The 12,872-nt window shown below is 43.3% G+C and overlaps 1 protein-coding gene across 5 annotated transcripts in view; it reads left to right on the top strand.

The window, feature by feature from the left end:
• LOC149858996 (ATP-binding cassette sub-family C member 3-like) overlaps window positions 1-12,872 on the top strand; it is a 345,108-nt gene that overhangs the window by 304,596 nt on the left and 27,640 nt on the right. For all 5 annotated transcript variants that reach the window (XM_090061603.1, XM_090061602.1, XM_090061604.1 and 2 more), the window contains 6 exons: window positions 238-363; window positions 1,456-1,517; window positions 3,220-3,351; window positions 8,494-8,712; window positions 11,161-11,338; window positions 11,858-12,019. In XM_090061603.1, coding sequence (XP_089917729.1) covers window positions 238-363; window positions 1,456-1,517; window positions 3,220-3,351; window positions 8,494-8,712; window positions 11,161-11,338; window positions 11,858-12,019 — 879 coding nt within the window. The remainder of the gene's footprint in view (window positions 1-237; window positions 364-1,455; window positions 1,518-3,219; window positions 3,352-8,493; window positions 8,713-11,160; window positions 11,339-11,857; window positions 12,020-12,872) is intronic.

Raw genomic sequence — 12,872 nt, forward strand, 5'->3', positions numbered from 1 at the left:
GAAATCCTACATAAATCCTATGGAGTCACCAGGACTTAATTAGAAGTTCGATGCACACATTTAGGCGCGTTACCTAACATATCTCACATTTGTAAAAGTTATTCCTGGTAGTTAGTTTTGCAGGATTCACTTCCAGAGAAACAGCAGGTTGGCAGTAGGAAGTTCAATACGTTACTTTATGTTGAACTCACACAGCTAAATGAAAGCAATCCTTTACTTCCTTTGCTCTCTTTCCAGGGCCAGGTGAAAGATAGATTTAGGTTTGTAACGTTTTACATCTACTTCGTATTGATAATCATTGAGTTGATCCTTTCATGCTTTAAAGAAAGGCCTCCATTTTTCTCCCCCGTTAATACAGACCCGGTAAGTACTATCTTTTTTATCTGACTATATTCTAGAGACTTAATTCAGCAGCACAAACAAGAAAGTACTAACTGTACTGTAGCTCCATTATTTTAAAATAAACACAAAGAGCACTTGGATGGCTTAGGGCACGTTTTCTCAATCGTTGTATATTGGCCTCCACAAAATCAGGAAAGTTCTCATGACTTCTTGTATTTATTTTAAAAATAAGAGTAAAAACTCCCAACAATGATAAACTGGAATAATTATTCCAGGTATGTGTTTCAAGAGGTCAGTGGAGGGTTCTTACCCGTGGAGGGTAAAAGTGGGTGGGGAAGAAAAAAGTGAAATTTTCTTTGCTTGAGATTGGTAACAAAATGTTAAGTATTTCGTGATCTTCCCTCCATTTTTCCTGTGACCATCTGGTTGAGAGAGACTGTTCTAGGAAATGAGCCATAGAAACGTTTGCTTCTAGATCTACAGGTCAAATCCACTTCAGATCAGTCATGCCAGAAGTTGGTTACTGGTCTCATCACTCAGCTGTCTTAATTTACCACTCCAATTTTTTAAATAGGCATCGACTAGCATATTTAAATGTAAGTTGATTGTTCCAAAAGGTACCTGTGAAGGGGTAGACTTTAGTTTGATGAACATCCTTTTAAAGCTGGGTAAAATCTCAGGGTCTGCATCTATTAATATAGTAAGCTGTTTTCATAGGAGCTTTGAGGAGATGTAGAATAACCTTACTATATAAAGCAAGCGATGTTGAGAGGTTAAACTGCTACTCAACCTTTCTTAAATGGTCCCCACAATTGAATTTATTTTTGAACCAAGCTGGGAGGGAATGTTCAGGTATAAAATTAATTTCTTCTGAAATCTAAGAATGACATTTCATTTTATATAAGTATGATTAAAAGGCAGCATGAGCTGTGGCTATTAAGGAGTGAAAGGAGCTCTGTATGAGATGACAAATGAAAGAAGTTGTTTTCACATCATGTTAGGGAATGGTGCAGAACTTGCTTTCCGCTATATACCAAAAAAATGACTCAAACATCTTGTGTTCTTTTTAAAGCCATCTTACTTCAAACGTGTTGGTATTTTTTCTAAATGCAGAATCCATGTCCAGAGTCGAATTCAGGCTTTCTTTCAAGGTTAACATTTTGGTGGTTTACAAGGTGAGCTTATCTTGTCAAGACTCTTTTAACCCATGTTTGGCAAAAAATATACTGGACAGCTGACAACCAAAAAATTACTCTGGCACTATGTATTAGATAAAGTTACTTGGGCCCAAATACTTCCCTCCTGGTTGTTCAGTGTCGCGTGCTCTTTTACCCCAAGGGGTATCTGCACTTCAGTGGTGGTAGGGAAGGAATTTTTCACAGCTGTCTGGGAGTGGCCAGTGATACCCAGACTATCTTTCAGAAATGTAGAGGTGGAACAAAAAGTGGCATAACTAAGAAGCGAACATCAGGATCTGTTTTTGCATACATCATCCTGGAAAGCTAACAGTAAATAAAGCTAGTTGTGTAGTCATAAGTACATGCTGCAATACAGGAATAATACCAGCCACCTTCATTCTACTTGGGGAATGCATTTTATTTCCTGTTGATATTTGCATATGAGGGTCCACTCCTTCTCCACAAAGGACTCTTCTATGTAGTAAGGAAAGAAAGTTGAGTTCTGCATGCAAATGAAAGCTGGCAATGCTAGGGCTCCTATACACGTGCAGGGAGCCTGCTCCGACACACTGCAATTCCAGTGCATTGGGAGAGACTCAATTAATCAAGTCTGCTGGAGCATGGAGATTAATGTGCTCCAGCAGCATCCAGTGTCATGTGCATCAGCATCCCCACGCTGAAAAATGGCAGCGGGGCACTTTAAATTGAAGCTTGTTCGGCAACTTTTAGTTCAAAGCACCCCGCAACCCTTTTTCAGCACAGCTACACTGATACTCCTGATGCTCTGGGTGCTTTTAATTAGCATGGCCTTCAGAGCTGTGCTAATTTAATCACGCCCCCACGCCTCCTGGAGCATGTGTGTAAATATCCATAGGTGTTATATGAGGGTTGAAGACGCAAAGTTCAGACCAGGATTCAAATCTAAAATTTTTGTTCATCCCATAATAAGGCAGTGAGCCCACTGCAAAGTTTACATCTAGACCCAAGCCACCCTTAAAGATTGAGCATGTTGGGATCTGGGCTTTTGACTCAGTCTTACAGACAGTTATTTTGATGGCCCTGGAAATGTCATCTTATTAGCTATTGTAACAGCCCAGAAAAGCTATTTTTAATAAGGAAGTGAGATACTTAAAACTCCAAAGGGATTTGAATGCATGATTCCCATGAGAAAATATCCTCTAAGCAGTTTGAAAACTTAATCCTGACCATGCAATTGAAGAATAATATTTTTTGTTCTTTTGGGGGAAAATCCAATTTTCCTTTAATCATTTGTGTAAGCTTGATTTTGCATGCATTTGACTCAAACCGTGAATCAGGTTTAGCTCTTTTATTTTCCTAACATCTTTGTACTTGCATGTCAATGCAGAAATCTTCTGCAAATGGTGTTATTGTTTTAAAATGGTTTTCATTGATTTTTTTTTTTCAGTTGTGACTTGTAAAAAGTTTTTATTTTTATATTAAAAATAGGGTTTTCAACTCAAACTTGGGCTTAAACTTCTTGGCTTCATTCTGTTGAACTTATAATACAGTTTTTGCTTTCAGGTCTGATTATTACTTTTAATGTAGAAATGTATCTGCTTTTTTCTTTTTCTTGTGTTTTTTTTTTTTGCTAGCTAACTGGTTTCTCATATTAACAGATACTTTTAAATCTATCATCCAAAATTGATTTGGACTATGATCATTGTTTTTCTGTACGTAGCATGGCAATTCTTGGTTACAAAAAGCCACTTGAAGAAAAAGACCTGTGGTCACTGAATGAAGAGGACACCTCAAAAGTGGTCGTTGGACAGCTGCAAAAAGAGTGGGATAAACAACAAGAAGAATGCAACCAGTAAGTGTTTTAACCATTCAGCAAACAGAAGTTGGTCTCTGAATTATCTCAACAGATGTTACACGTATAAAGAAAAGTTCTGCTCTGAATATGAGCTACATAAAAACAGCATCTGTCTACTTGCCCACTCTCTTTTCTGCAAGTGTTCAAACTGCTTGAATACAGTGATGGAAACATGAGCTCTGGTTCTCTGGGGCTCATGCTTCATCTATAAAACTCTTGACAACGTTTTTTTTAAGAAGTTGACTACACAGGGAAGCTATTGTGCAACAAGCTAGAGTGTGCATTGAAAGCTTCATAGCTGGTGAGCGGACTTAATGTAGACTAAGTGTATTCACACTGGGAGGCAGTCCAAAATAGGCACTGCAGAATAACTATTCCTGGCTACTTCCTTCTACATACAGACTTAAGTTTCGAAATGTTACTACTGGTAATGTGAGAGAAACCAGCTGAGTTCACAGCAAAGGAATAGCTGCTTGTTTGAAAATGAACATGTTTGACCAGCGAGATGCAGTAGACAGCAAACAGATTATTGTCACTGTTATTCTCTGATTCACTTTTCAGATCAGATAAAAAGTGCATTTTCAGAAAGCAACTCCTGCTTGCCCCGGACATGAGATGACAGATCTTAGCAGAAAGTATTGGGCTTGGGAATAAAGAACTAGAAATAAGCTGTCTAGTCCAGCTTTTCTCTTGAGGCTGTTAAAGAGATCATCTGAGCAAGTAAAAAAACACAAAAAACAAACGAGACCCTAATCCTTTTCCTAGTGAAGCTAAAGGCTTCCCATAGCCTTCAAAGGTAGTTAAGATCAGGCTCAAAATTTAAATGTATTTAACATGCTAAATAAGGTATTATTTCACTTGGAAACTCTCAGTCTAATACAGAAATGCAAATATTTGTTTATCACGGTATCTTTCCCACCCACTAACTGGTATCAGAAGTGTTTCTAAGCAAATAATCACTCTGGTGTCAGGTTTAAAGTCATATTAAGAGGGGCCTGATTTTCCATTTCCTCCAATTGTTGAACTCTTTGTTTTCCAGAGAGACTTTGCTCTATTCCCCTGCTCCTTGCACTCTTGGCAAATTGGAAAGCCCCCATTATGTGACATTTAATCTTTCATAATAGTGTTTTTGGCAGGGTTACGAGAAGTTAGGATCCGATTTGCAGCTACATTTTGAAGAGTTTCCAGTATTAACAGCAAAGGCTCAGCCGCTGGCTTTACCTGGTTGTGTTTTTTGGGTTTTTTTTAAAATAGGTAGTAAATTTTTATGGTAGGGAGTATTGTGTATTGTATGTGATTTGCTCTCGTAGCGTACGGACATAATCCAGTTCCTCCAGTGGGTATTTGTGCAATAAGAACACAGACTTCATACAGAAAGGCCTAGAGCATGCCGAAACCTGAAACCGTGCTTAGGTTTTCATCAAAAGTGTCCATGAAACATGGGATGGCTTACTTTGAGCTTTCCCTGAATATGTGACTTGTTATAAGACCAGGCAAATGTTGTGTTAATGGTGCTAATGGTTCTGGCACTTGGAAGGCATAAAGATGAATGAAAGCCAAGCAAAAGATTCCTGCGAAGCTCATGTCCCAGATCCCAGAGCTTCACATAGCTGTAAAAGCATCTTGTATTGGGTAACTAGGTTTATTTTTTTGTTGAAAATTATAGAAAAGTATGATTAAATTGCCTGCCAGCTGTCAGTTAAATCTACATTGAACAGGCTTATGGAAAAATGTAGTAAAAATGACATGGCAAGCAGTGGAGTTCATGCATTGAAACTTCAGACTAATGGAGCTGAAAAGGTGTTAGCAACATTGATAGTGTCTTAGACAGTGTAACCGAGGTGTAGTAGGGACAGTTGGGTATAAAGCAGGAGTGGGCAAAATACAGCCCCATCTGCTCCCACTGGAGCAGCCCACACCATGCTCCTGCAGATGCCTGCCAGCCTGGGCCCTGGCCAGCGTGCAGTTTCTGGTGGGGCTATTCCTATTGCAGCTTCCAGCAGCAGGATACTGCTCTGCTCCCCTAACCTCCAGCAGGAGCCACCCGGCTAAAGCTGCCTGCCTGGCCAGAGCGGCGCAATGTGGGCATGAACAGGAGGAGGAGCTGCTGCCGGAGGCGAGGGGAGCAGAGCAGCACCGAGAACAGGCCCACCACAAGCTACATGCTGGCCGGGGCCTGTGCCAGCAGGGCTGTTCTGCTCCACTCACCTCCAGCTGTAGCTGCTGCCCCTGCCCCTGCCCCTGCCCCTGCCACACCACTCTGGGTGGGTGGGAAGCTTCAGCTGGGCAGCTCCTGCTCTGGCTCTAGCTCTAGCTCCTGGCTGCCTTCCACCAGTTTTGCCCAATGCCCACCCAGTGCAATGAGCAGCCACCTGCAGGCGGGCAGAGTGGGTGGAAAGAAGTTGGGAGCTGGAGCTCCGTGCAATGGGCACATTCCCCCTCCACAGACCCCCATACACCCCTTGCCCCCCACACAGGGCAAGGCATTCAGGGAATGGTTCATACCCGTCCCACTCCCGAATACAGCTCCCTGCCCACCCAAAGCCCCAGAGGGAGTTTTGGTGAGTTGTTGTGGGGGGGGTGCTAAGCCGGCCCACAACAACTCCTCAAAACTCCCTGTGTGGCCCTCGGACCCAAATAATTGCCCACCCTTGTTTTAAAGCATGCTGTGTTTCTGGTACAGCCACAGTTTCAACAAAACAGGGAACTGTTTCTTCATGTTGTATTCCTGTTGCACCTAAACCAATTTAATGGAAGCTTTACATTTAGGTTCATGGCGCTGTCTCATATCCATCTTTGTTAAACAATTGGTCATGAAGCATTGGAGTTTTTAAACAGAGGTTTTAAGTTGTAGGGTGAAGGGTGAAAATGAGTATCTTCTTTATTCAGGGGTGTACTTGGTAGCCGTGTTGGTCTGAGACAAAAAGACATACGAAAAACTAGAACTCTTGGTTCCAAAATGATACCTTTTATTCCAGTTGGTCTAATAAAAGGTATCATTTTGGAACCGAGGGTTCTAGTTTTTTGTGTCTTCTTTATTTGCATAGGTGCTTCCTGGCTGTGTTTCAGATCCTGTCCACGGACTTGATTGACAAAAGTGCATTGTTGCCCCAGTGAGAACTACAGAGCCAGTCCAGCTGTGAGGGAGGCACCTGAAGTGTGTGTCAGATGCCAGCCAAATTGTTAGTTAAGATCTGAGTGCAGAAACTTTGCTTCTGAGGAGGTTGCTGGCGACAGAAGGCTGTGCTTTCTTGGGCAAGAAAGGCATGCATCTTTGCTGTAAACAGCAGAGGCATGGCCATGAAGTTTTGCTGGGAAGGAAATGAGATGTGGTCAATTGACACATTAATGTGATGTCAGCCTCGCCAAAGTATTTACCAGTAAGAAATGTCTTTTTTCCTCTTAAGATCTGATGAGATAAAATATGGTACGCCAGTTAGTTCACCATCATTCAGCTGCAAAGACAAAGCCAGATGGCGCTCAGCATGATTTGTCAAATCCTCTGCTGTTTACAGTCCTGGTGACAAGGAAAAAGTGTGTATGTGGGGTGGCGCGGTGGGGTGCTTGCAAACTAAGCAGATTTGATCTGGAAATTGTATATTGAACCTGGTGAACACTTTGCAACAAATGACTTTTAGCTGGTGTACTTCTACCTCTTTGCAAATGGTCTACAAGCAGGACAGAATTTCTGCAGAAGTTTTCATCCCAAATTAAGTGAACATGTTTTTGCTTGTGGACCCTTTGCCAAGGAATCCCTCTGCCTGCGTGCAGACTGTGTGAATGGTAAGGTGGAGTTGCCCCTGTTCCAGTTAAATAACAGAGCGCCAGCACCTGCTAACAAGTGGGCAGCAGGGCATTTTGCAGTTTCTTTGAGAGAGAAAGGTGAGGGCCTTACTCCCATCAATGTGGCCAGGACTGAAAGAATCAGTCTCTACTAAATGCTTAGTTCGTGTTTGACACCCTCAGTAGATCTCAGTGCTCTAAAAGCAGGTAAGTATGTTTAGCCTCACTGTACTGATGGGAATTGGGATTACAGAGAGGAAAAGGGCTAGATCCAAACAAGATTTAGGCGCTAAATGGGAACTTTGAGTGGAGTTTAGGCAGCTGAGTCCAACTTTGCAACCCTGAAAAACCTTGCTCAGCTGGTAGCTAAATTCGGTACTTGTAGTTACTGCAGCTTGTGACCTCAAGAGTTCCCTGATTGCTAAAACGGCAGTCATGATGGGGCTAAGTGGCTCAGTGCCTGTTTCACCCCTAGGTCCAATTGGGATTGGAAAACTAGATAGTCCTCTGCCTTTCTCCCCTGAAAGGCCTCATCCATTACTTGTGCTGAGGATCAGGCTGCACACAAAATAGGACAGCCGTTCATTTTAAAATGTGGTAGAGGGAGAAGGAGGTGGTGGCGATGATCCCTAATGGTTAGGGTGCACACACAGGGTGTGGGCCACTCCGGTTTGATTCTCCTCGCTGCTTGAGGGAAATGAAACCCACCTCTCCCACCTCCCTGGAGGGTGGCCAGCGACGGCTACCAGACTATGAACTATATAAGCATGGGGCACTCTCTACCCCTCTTATTGAAGCTGTCCCACTATACAGGGGGGAAAAAATTAAGATTCATTGGGCCAGGGCCAGCATGACTCTGCCCTAGGTCTCTTTGTGGATCTAGTATAAAATGACTTTCCCAAGGCCACGATGAAGGCTGGTGGGAGAACCAAAAACAGAGGCCTGGTTGTGTCTTCGGTGTCCTTGTTGGGTATCCTACCCACAGTGGGCACTTTTACACATGCTCTGGGGGGTAGGGGAATGGCACTTTAATTAGAGAGGCTCCAAGAGCTGCTCTAAGCACCACCACGTCTCGTTTACTGGCGTCCCTGTGTTTCAAAATGGTGACAGGGGTGCTATTTCGAGGAGTTTTAGTTGAAGTGCCCCACCGCCATTTGGAAGCACGGAGACGCTGATACATGAGACGCAGGAAGCTGCATGCTCCAGCTGACTTGATCGAGGGAGTCTGCGCCGACACACTGGCATTGCAGTGCATAGGAGCAGCCTCTGTGCTTATGTGTAGGTGCCCTGTGCCACGTGGCATCCATAATACTGTTATTTTCAGCTGACTATACTTGCTTGTTTCCTGCTTCCTAGGAAAGAGGCCAGAGCATACATGAATAAATCTAGCCATGTGCTGAACCATGTGGGTGATGGCCCAAACGAAGCAGAACCTTGGATTGACAATAAGAAACAGCATAAACAGCCCTCCTTCCTCAAAGCATTGCTGTGGGCCTTCGGGCCATATTTCTTAATTGGCTCGTTCTACAAGCTGATCCAAGATCTACTTGCTTTTGTCAACCCTCAGTTGTTAAGGTGAGTTTCTCCTGCCAGTAGTTTGTGCGCACAGTCCATGTGTAACCCTGGCTTCAGAGAAGAACTGGGTTCTTGCAGTGCACGATTGGTTTCCTCCACAACAATGCATGTCCAAGCCTCATACCTTTCACATCAAAATGGCAAAACAGGCCTCCTTTCATATCTGTGAAGTGGTAAATCAGGCTTGGCAAGGACGCCTACCAGTGAAAACCCAGAAACCAGGGGTTGTAGTTAAAGGGCAGCTGCATGCTAAAAACAGTCTACTGTAGAGTTGCCCAACTGCAGCCCACAAGAGGTTAATATGCAGCCCTGGGGCTCCTACCCAGCCACTGCTCCTCTCATCTCTCCAACTACCTTTCCACCTCCCTCCCTCAGCTTCTGCTTCATGCTCCCACCCAGGAGACGGGGCAGCACAGCCCGTGATGCTGAGGGAACCGACAGCACAGTGTGGTACAGCGAAGGGGCCGAGGCGAGGGCCATCCATGCACACGAAGTGTAAGGATGCAGTGGGGAGGCACTCCCCCTGCATGTTGTACAGCCATGGTGGGGGGCTAGCCACATGTGTAGTGCAGTAAGCTGTGGGGTACAGCCCAGGGGCCCATGGCTTCCACTGCTAAAGCACTTGCTGGTGCAGCCCCTGGACACTTCCACATTGGACAGGCCTGGTCTACTGTATTTTGCATGGCAGCCCAAAGTGGTTTCTTCTTTACTGGGCAGGAGCATTGCAACTAGGTTGTAAGACCACGGCAGAGCAGTGCATTCTGGGACCAGTCGATTTTTGGGTACATATGATATCTGCATCAGTGATGAAGGCAGCTGCAGTATACTTCGTTTTGTACAAATTGTGGACATGAAGCCTTTTGCTAGTCGGGCGCTCCTAAACACATCCTTAGATGGAGTTGTCGGCACAACCGTGTGCATTCGTAGGTCCAAGTGGCCGTGGGTGTTGAACCACAGGCTGTGGGTTTTGGGCAGTGGCAGTGGTGAGAACAAGGGTAAGCAGATGGAATAAATTTTTCTTACGACACAAATAAGAAACAAGATACTAAAAAGAAGGCCCCGCCATGAGTGAAAATCTGGTCAGTAGCTCCTTCCCCCCTCCTCTATCTCTCGCTCTACCTGTGGTAAACCCCATAAAAACATTTTCCTTTCCTACAGCCCAAGCCATAAAGGACACTGCACCATCATAAAGTGGCTGGTATTCCACTTCTCTTTGTTCTGCGAATTTGCATGATGCACAACTCCTTAACTACAATGAGTGTAATGATGGAAATATCAGTGTTTCAGGGAACCACAGTTGCTTGTCGCCAAGGTGTTGGCATTATCTAGTTATTTGTGAAAGACACATGGATGTTTTAAATGTTTCTGGAAAGAATAACAGAGCCTGCATTAAAGTCACAAAGGACTATGGGGAATTGGAGAAGAGAGGACTTCTGCTAGCTCTGCACAGAGCATTTTCTGATCTTTGCAGATCATGTTGCCACGTGGGTGGTTTGCATAACACTCAGGAATTTGATAGGAGGGGGACCCGGTCCAATATTTCTCCATTTTATAGTTCACAGTCAGCATCGTGGAGGAGGTTGCTAGAAGGTTTCAGAGAGAGAGTTGTATCCTGGGAGCGTCTCAAACCTGCGTAGATACAAAAACATGTTTAATGTCATTGTCAGTCATATCTCACGGCAGGCCATGACAAATCTATGCAAGCATCTAAAATTCCTGTGAGCAGCCCCAGGAAAAATATTGTGGTGCCAAGGAAAAGGACAGCTGTCTGGCAAGTTTCTTTTCACATAAAATAATTTTACATTCCTAGCAGGATCACTAGGTTACATACTGGGTCCATAAGCAAAAGCTTGTAGAGTCTCATCGCGTCATATCTGTCGGTCGGCTGCTGCCTGGGAGGAAAGATAGGGGCCAAAAAGGAGCGTTTATTTTTGGCCTCCTTGTTTTTACACTGTTTGGGACCTGATCATTAGTTTCAGCAAGACAGCGTAGCTTAGCTAAAAGTCATTGGATCGACGTCAGTCCGCTCCAGCTGATATGTGACCCTTTACATCAAGTCATAGGCCCTCCATTTCTCTGACAGGTATGGTGGCAGCTTTGAAATATCTGATTCACGGTACCACGGTGGTAGTTTGAGCTGCATGACACTGTAAGTAGCATGGTGTTGCAGTGCGCATGCATTTTGTTAGAGAGGCCAGATGGTGAGCAATGCCTGGGAGAGGCTGGAGTTCCCCACCACCGGGTGCTCATGTCAGTGCTTGGCAGCTGCATCTCTGAAATGTTCGAGTAAAATGGTAACTCATCTTGTATCCTGGAGAATTGTTTACCATTTGTGGTTAGAAGGCGGCTGTGACAACCTGCCATGGCTAAGGGAAGCTGTATATTGTTATGTCCCATTAATCTTTCTTCTTCTTGTGTTTTATTTCCCCTGAACTATTTTAAAAACAGTGTGTTAATTGCCTTCATTAAGAATAAAGACGCTCCTTCCTGGTGGGGATTTTTCATTGCAACTCTGATGTTCATCTGTGCCATGTTGCAGACACTAATCCTTCACCAGCATTTCCAGTACTGTTTTGTTACTGGGATGAGGCTGAGAACAAGCATCACTGGGCTGATCTATAGAAAGGTAAGACTGGAAGCATTTAAATTGTTCAATGCTTCTGCGTATAGTCAAGCTTCAGTCATTGGATAATCATGGAAGAACAGCGATACAATTTTAGGGAGAAAGCAGCCTTCTGGAAAATAGAATGAATGCTCATTTTTTTAAGTGTCTTAATAAACCTTATGCTGCTTTTAGAAAAAAGCAGCTCAACGTGGGTGTGCTGACAGGCATCACGCATACACACTTAAGTATTGGCTTCACTTAAATATTCAAAGAATTGTGTCCTTAGATTGGGAAAGAACAATGTTTCATGTTTTGACTTTAAGAAAATAATAATCTAGCAGAGAGGCACCCTTTCAGGCTGGAGGAGCTCAAAAGCAAAATGCCTCATGAAATCCTATCTCTACAAGTGAATTAAAAATGAGTAACGACTGACATCATTGTTTTATGGAGAAACATTTGGTTAGCAGAGTGCCTGCTTTTCTTTGTACTTGGAGATTGATTCGAGGTTCACAGTCCTTGCCGTCTGTTTTCATTTTCCAGTCCTTAGTCATCACCAACTCAGCAAAGCGCACCTCCACTGTGGGAGAAATTGTCAACCTGATGTCAGTGGATGCCCAGCGGTTCATGGATCTGACAACTTTCCTGAACTTGTTGTGGTCTGCGCCAGTTCAGATCATTCTAGCTTTTTACTTCCTCTGGCAGGTACAGAAATCTTTCAGTTCATGCAGATCATTTCTTTTCTTTTCTTTTTTTTTTTTTTTTTTTTTTGGAAACTTCCATTCATTATCTCTTGCTTTGGTGTAAATGATTTACACTGGTTTACCAAATTAACTGGATTCAGCTGGACAGCCAGAAGAAAATGTGTGAAGCAAAAAAATTACCTATTGTATAATGTTTCTGCTTCTCTAGCTCGTGAAAACTTATGTAATATAATATACATATCGTCTTCTTTAGTTAGTCTAAGGTGCGTATTTACCCTGCCTTGTACTGGACTTCAGGTTAATACATCTAACTATGTCTAGCATCTCAGCCATTGATCCTTATAGCTTTCAACACGTACCAAAGAGAGCAGGATAGAAAGATAACGTCATAACTCAAGGAAGTGTCCTGGGGTAGATAAAATATATTTTAACGTGTAAGGAAATGTCATGCAAAACAATACAGACAACATTTCAGGCTAGCACATAGAGACACCATCCACCTGCTCCCATAAAGTTGCATCCACTTCATGCGTGTTAAATTGTAGCTGTTTGTGGACAAAGCATTGTCTTCCAGCACTTTAAAAAGTTCTCTTGTGTCAAACTTGTTAAGCCTGCATGTCCCAATTTAGACCCCAAGTAACATACCTACAAGTGCAGTTACATTTTAAAGAAAAGGGAGAGAAAAGAGTGGAGAAAGAAATAATTATTATTCCCACTTTACAGATGGGAAAGCTGAGGCACAGAGCAATTAATGATTCGTTGTCAGGTCACACTTGGCAGGGGGGTGGGCAAAATCAGAACATAGGATGCTTGTATACCAGTCCAGCACTATATCCATAAGACAGTCCTTTTCC

Source organism: Crocodylus siamensis, chromosome 8 (assembly GCF_052110815.1).
Source record: "Crocodylus siamensis isolate JL-2025a chromosome 8, ASM5211081v1, whole genome shotgun sequence".
NCBI classification, from domain to species: domain Eukaryota; kingdom Metazoa; phylum Chordata; order Crocodylia; family Crocodylidae; genus Crocodylus; species Crocodylus siamensis.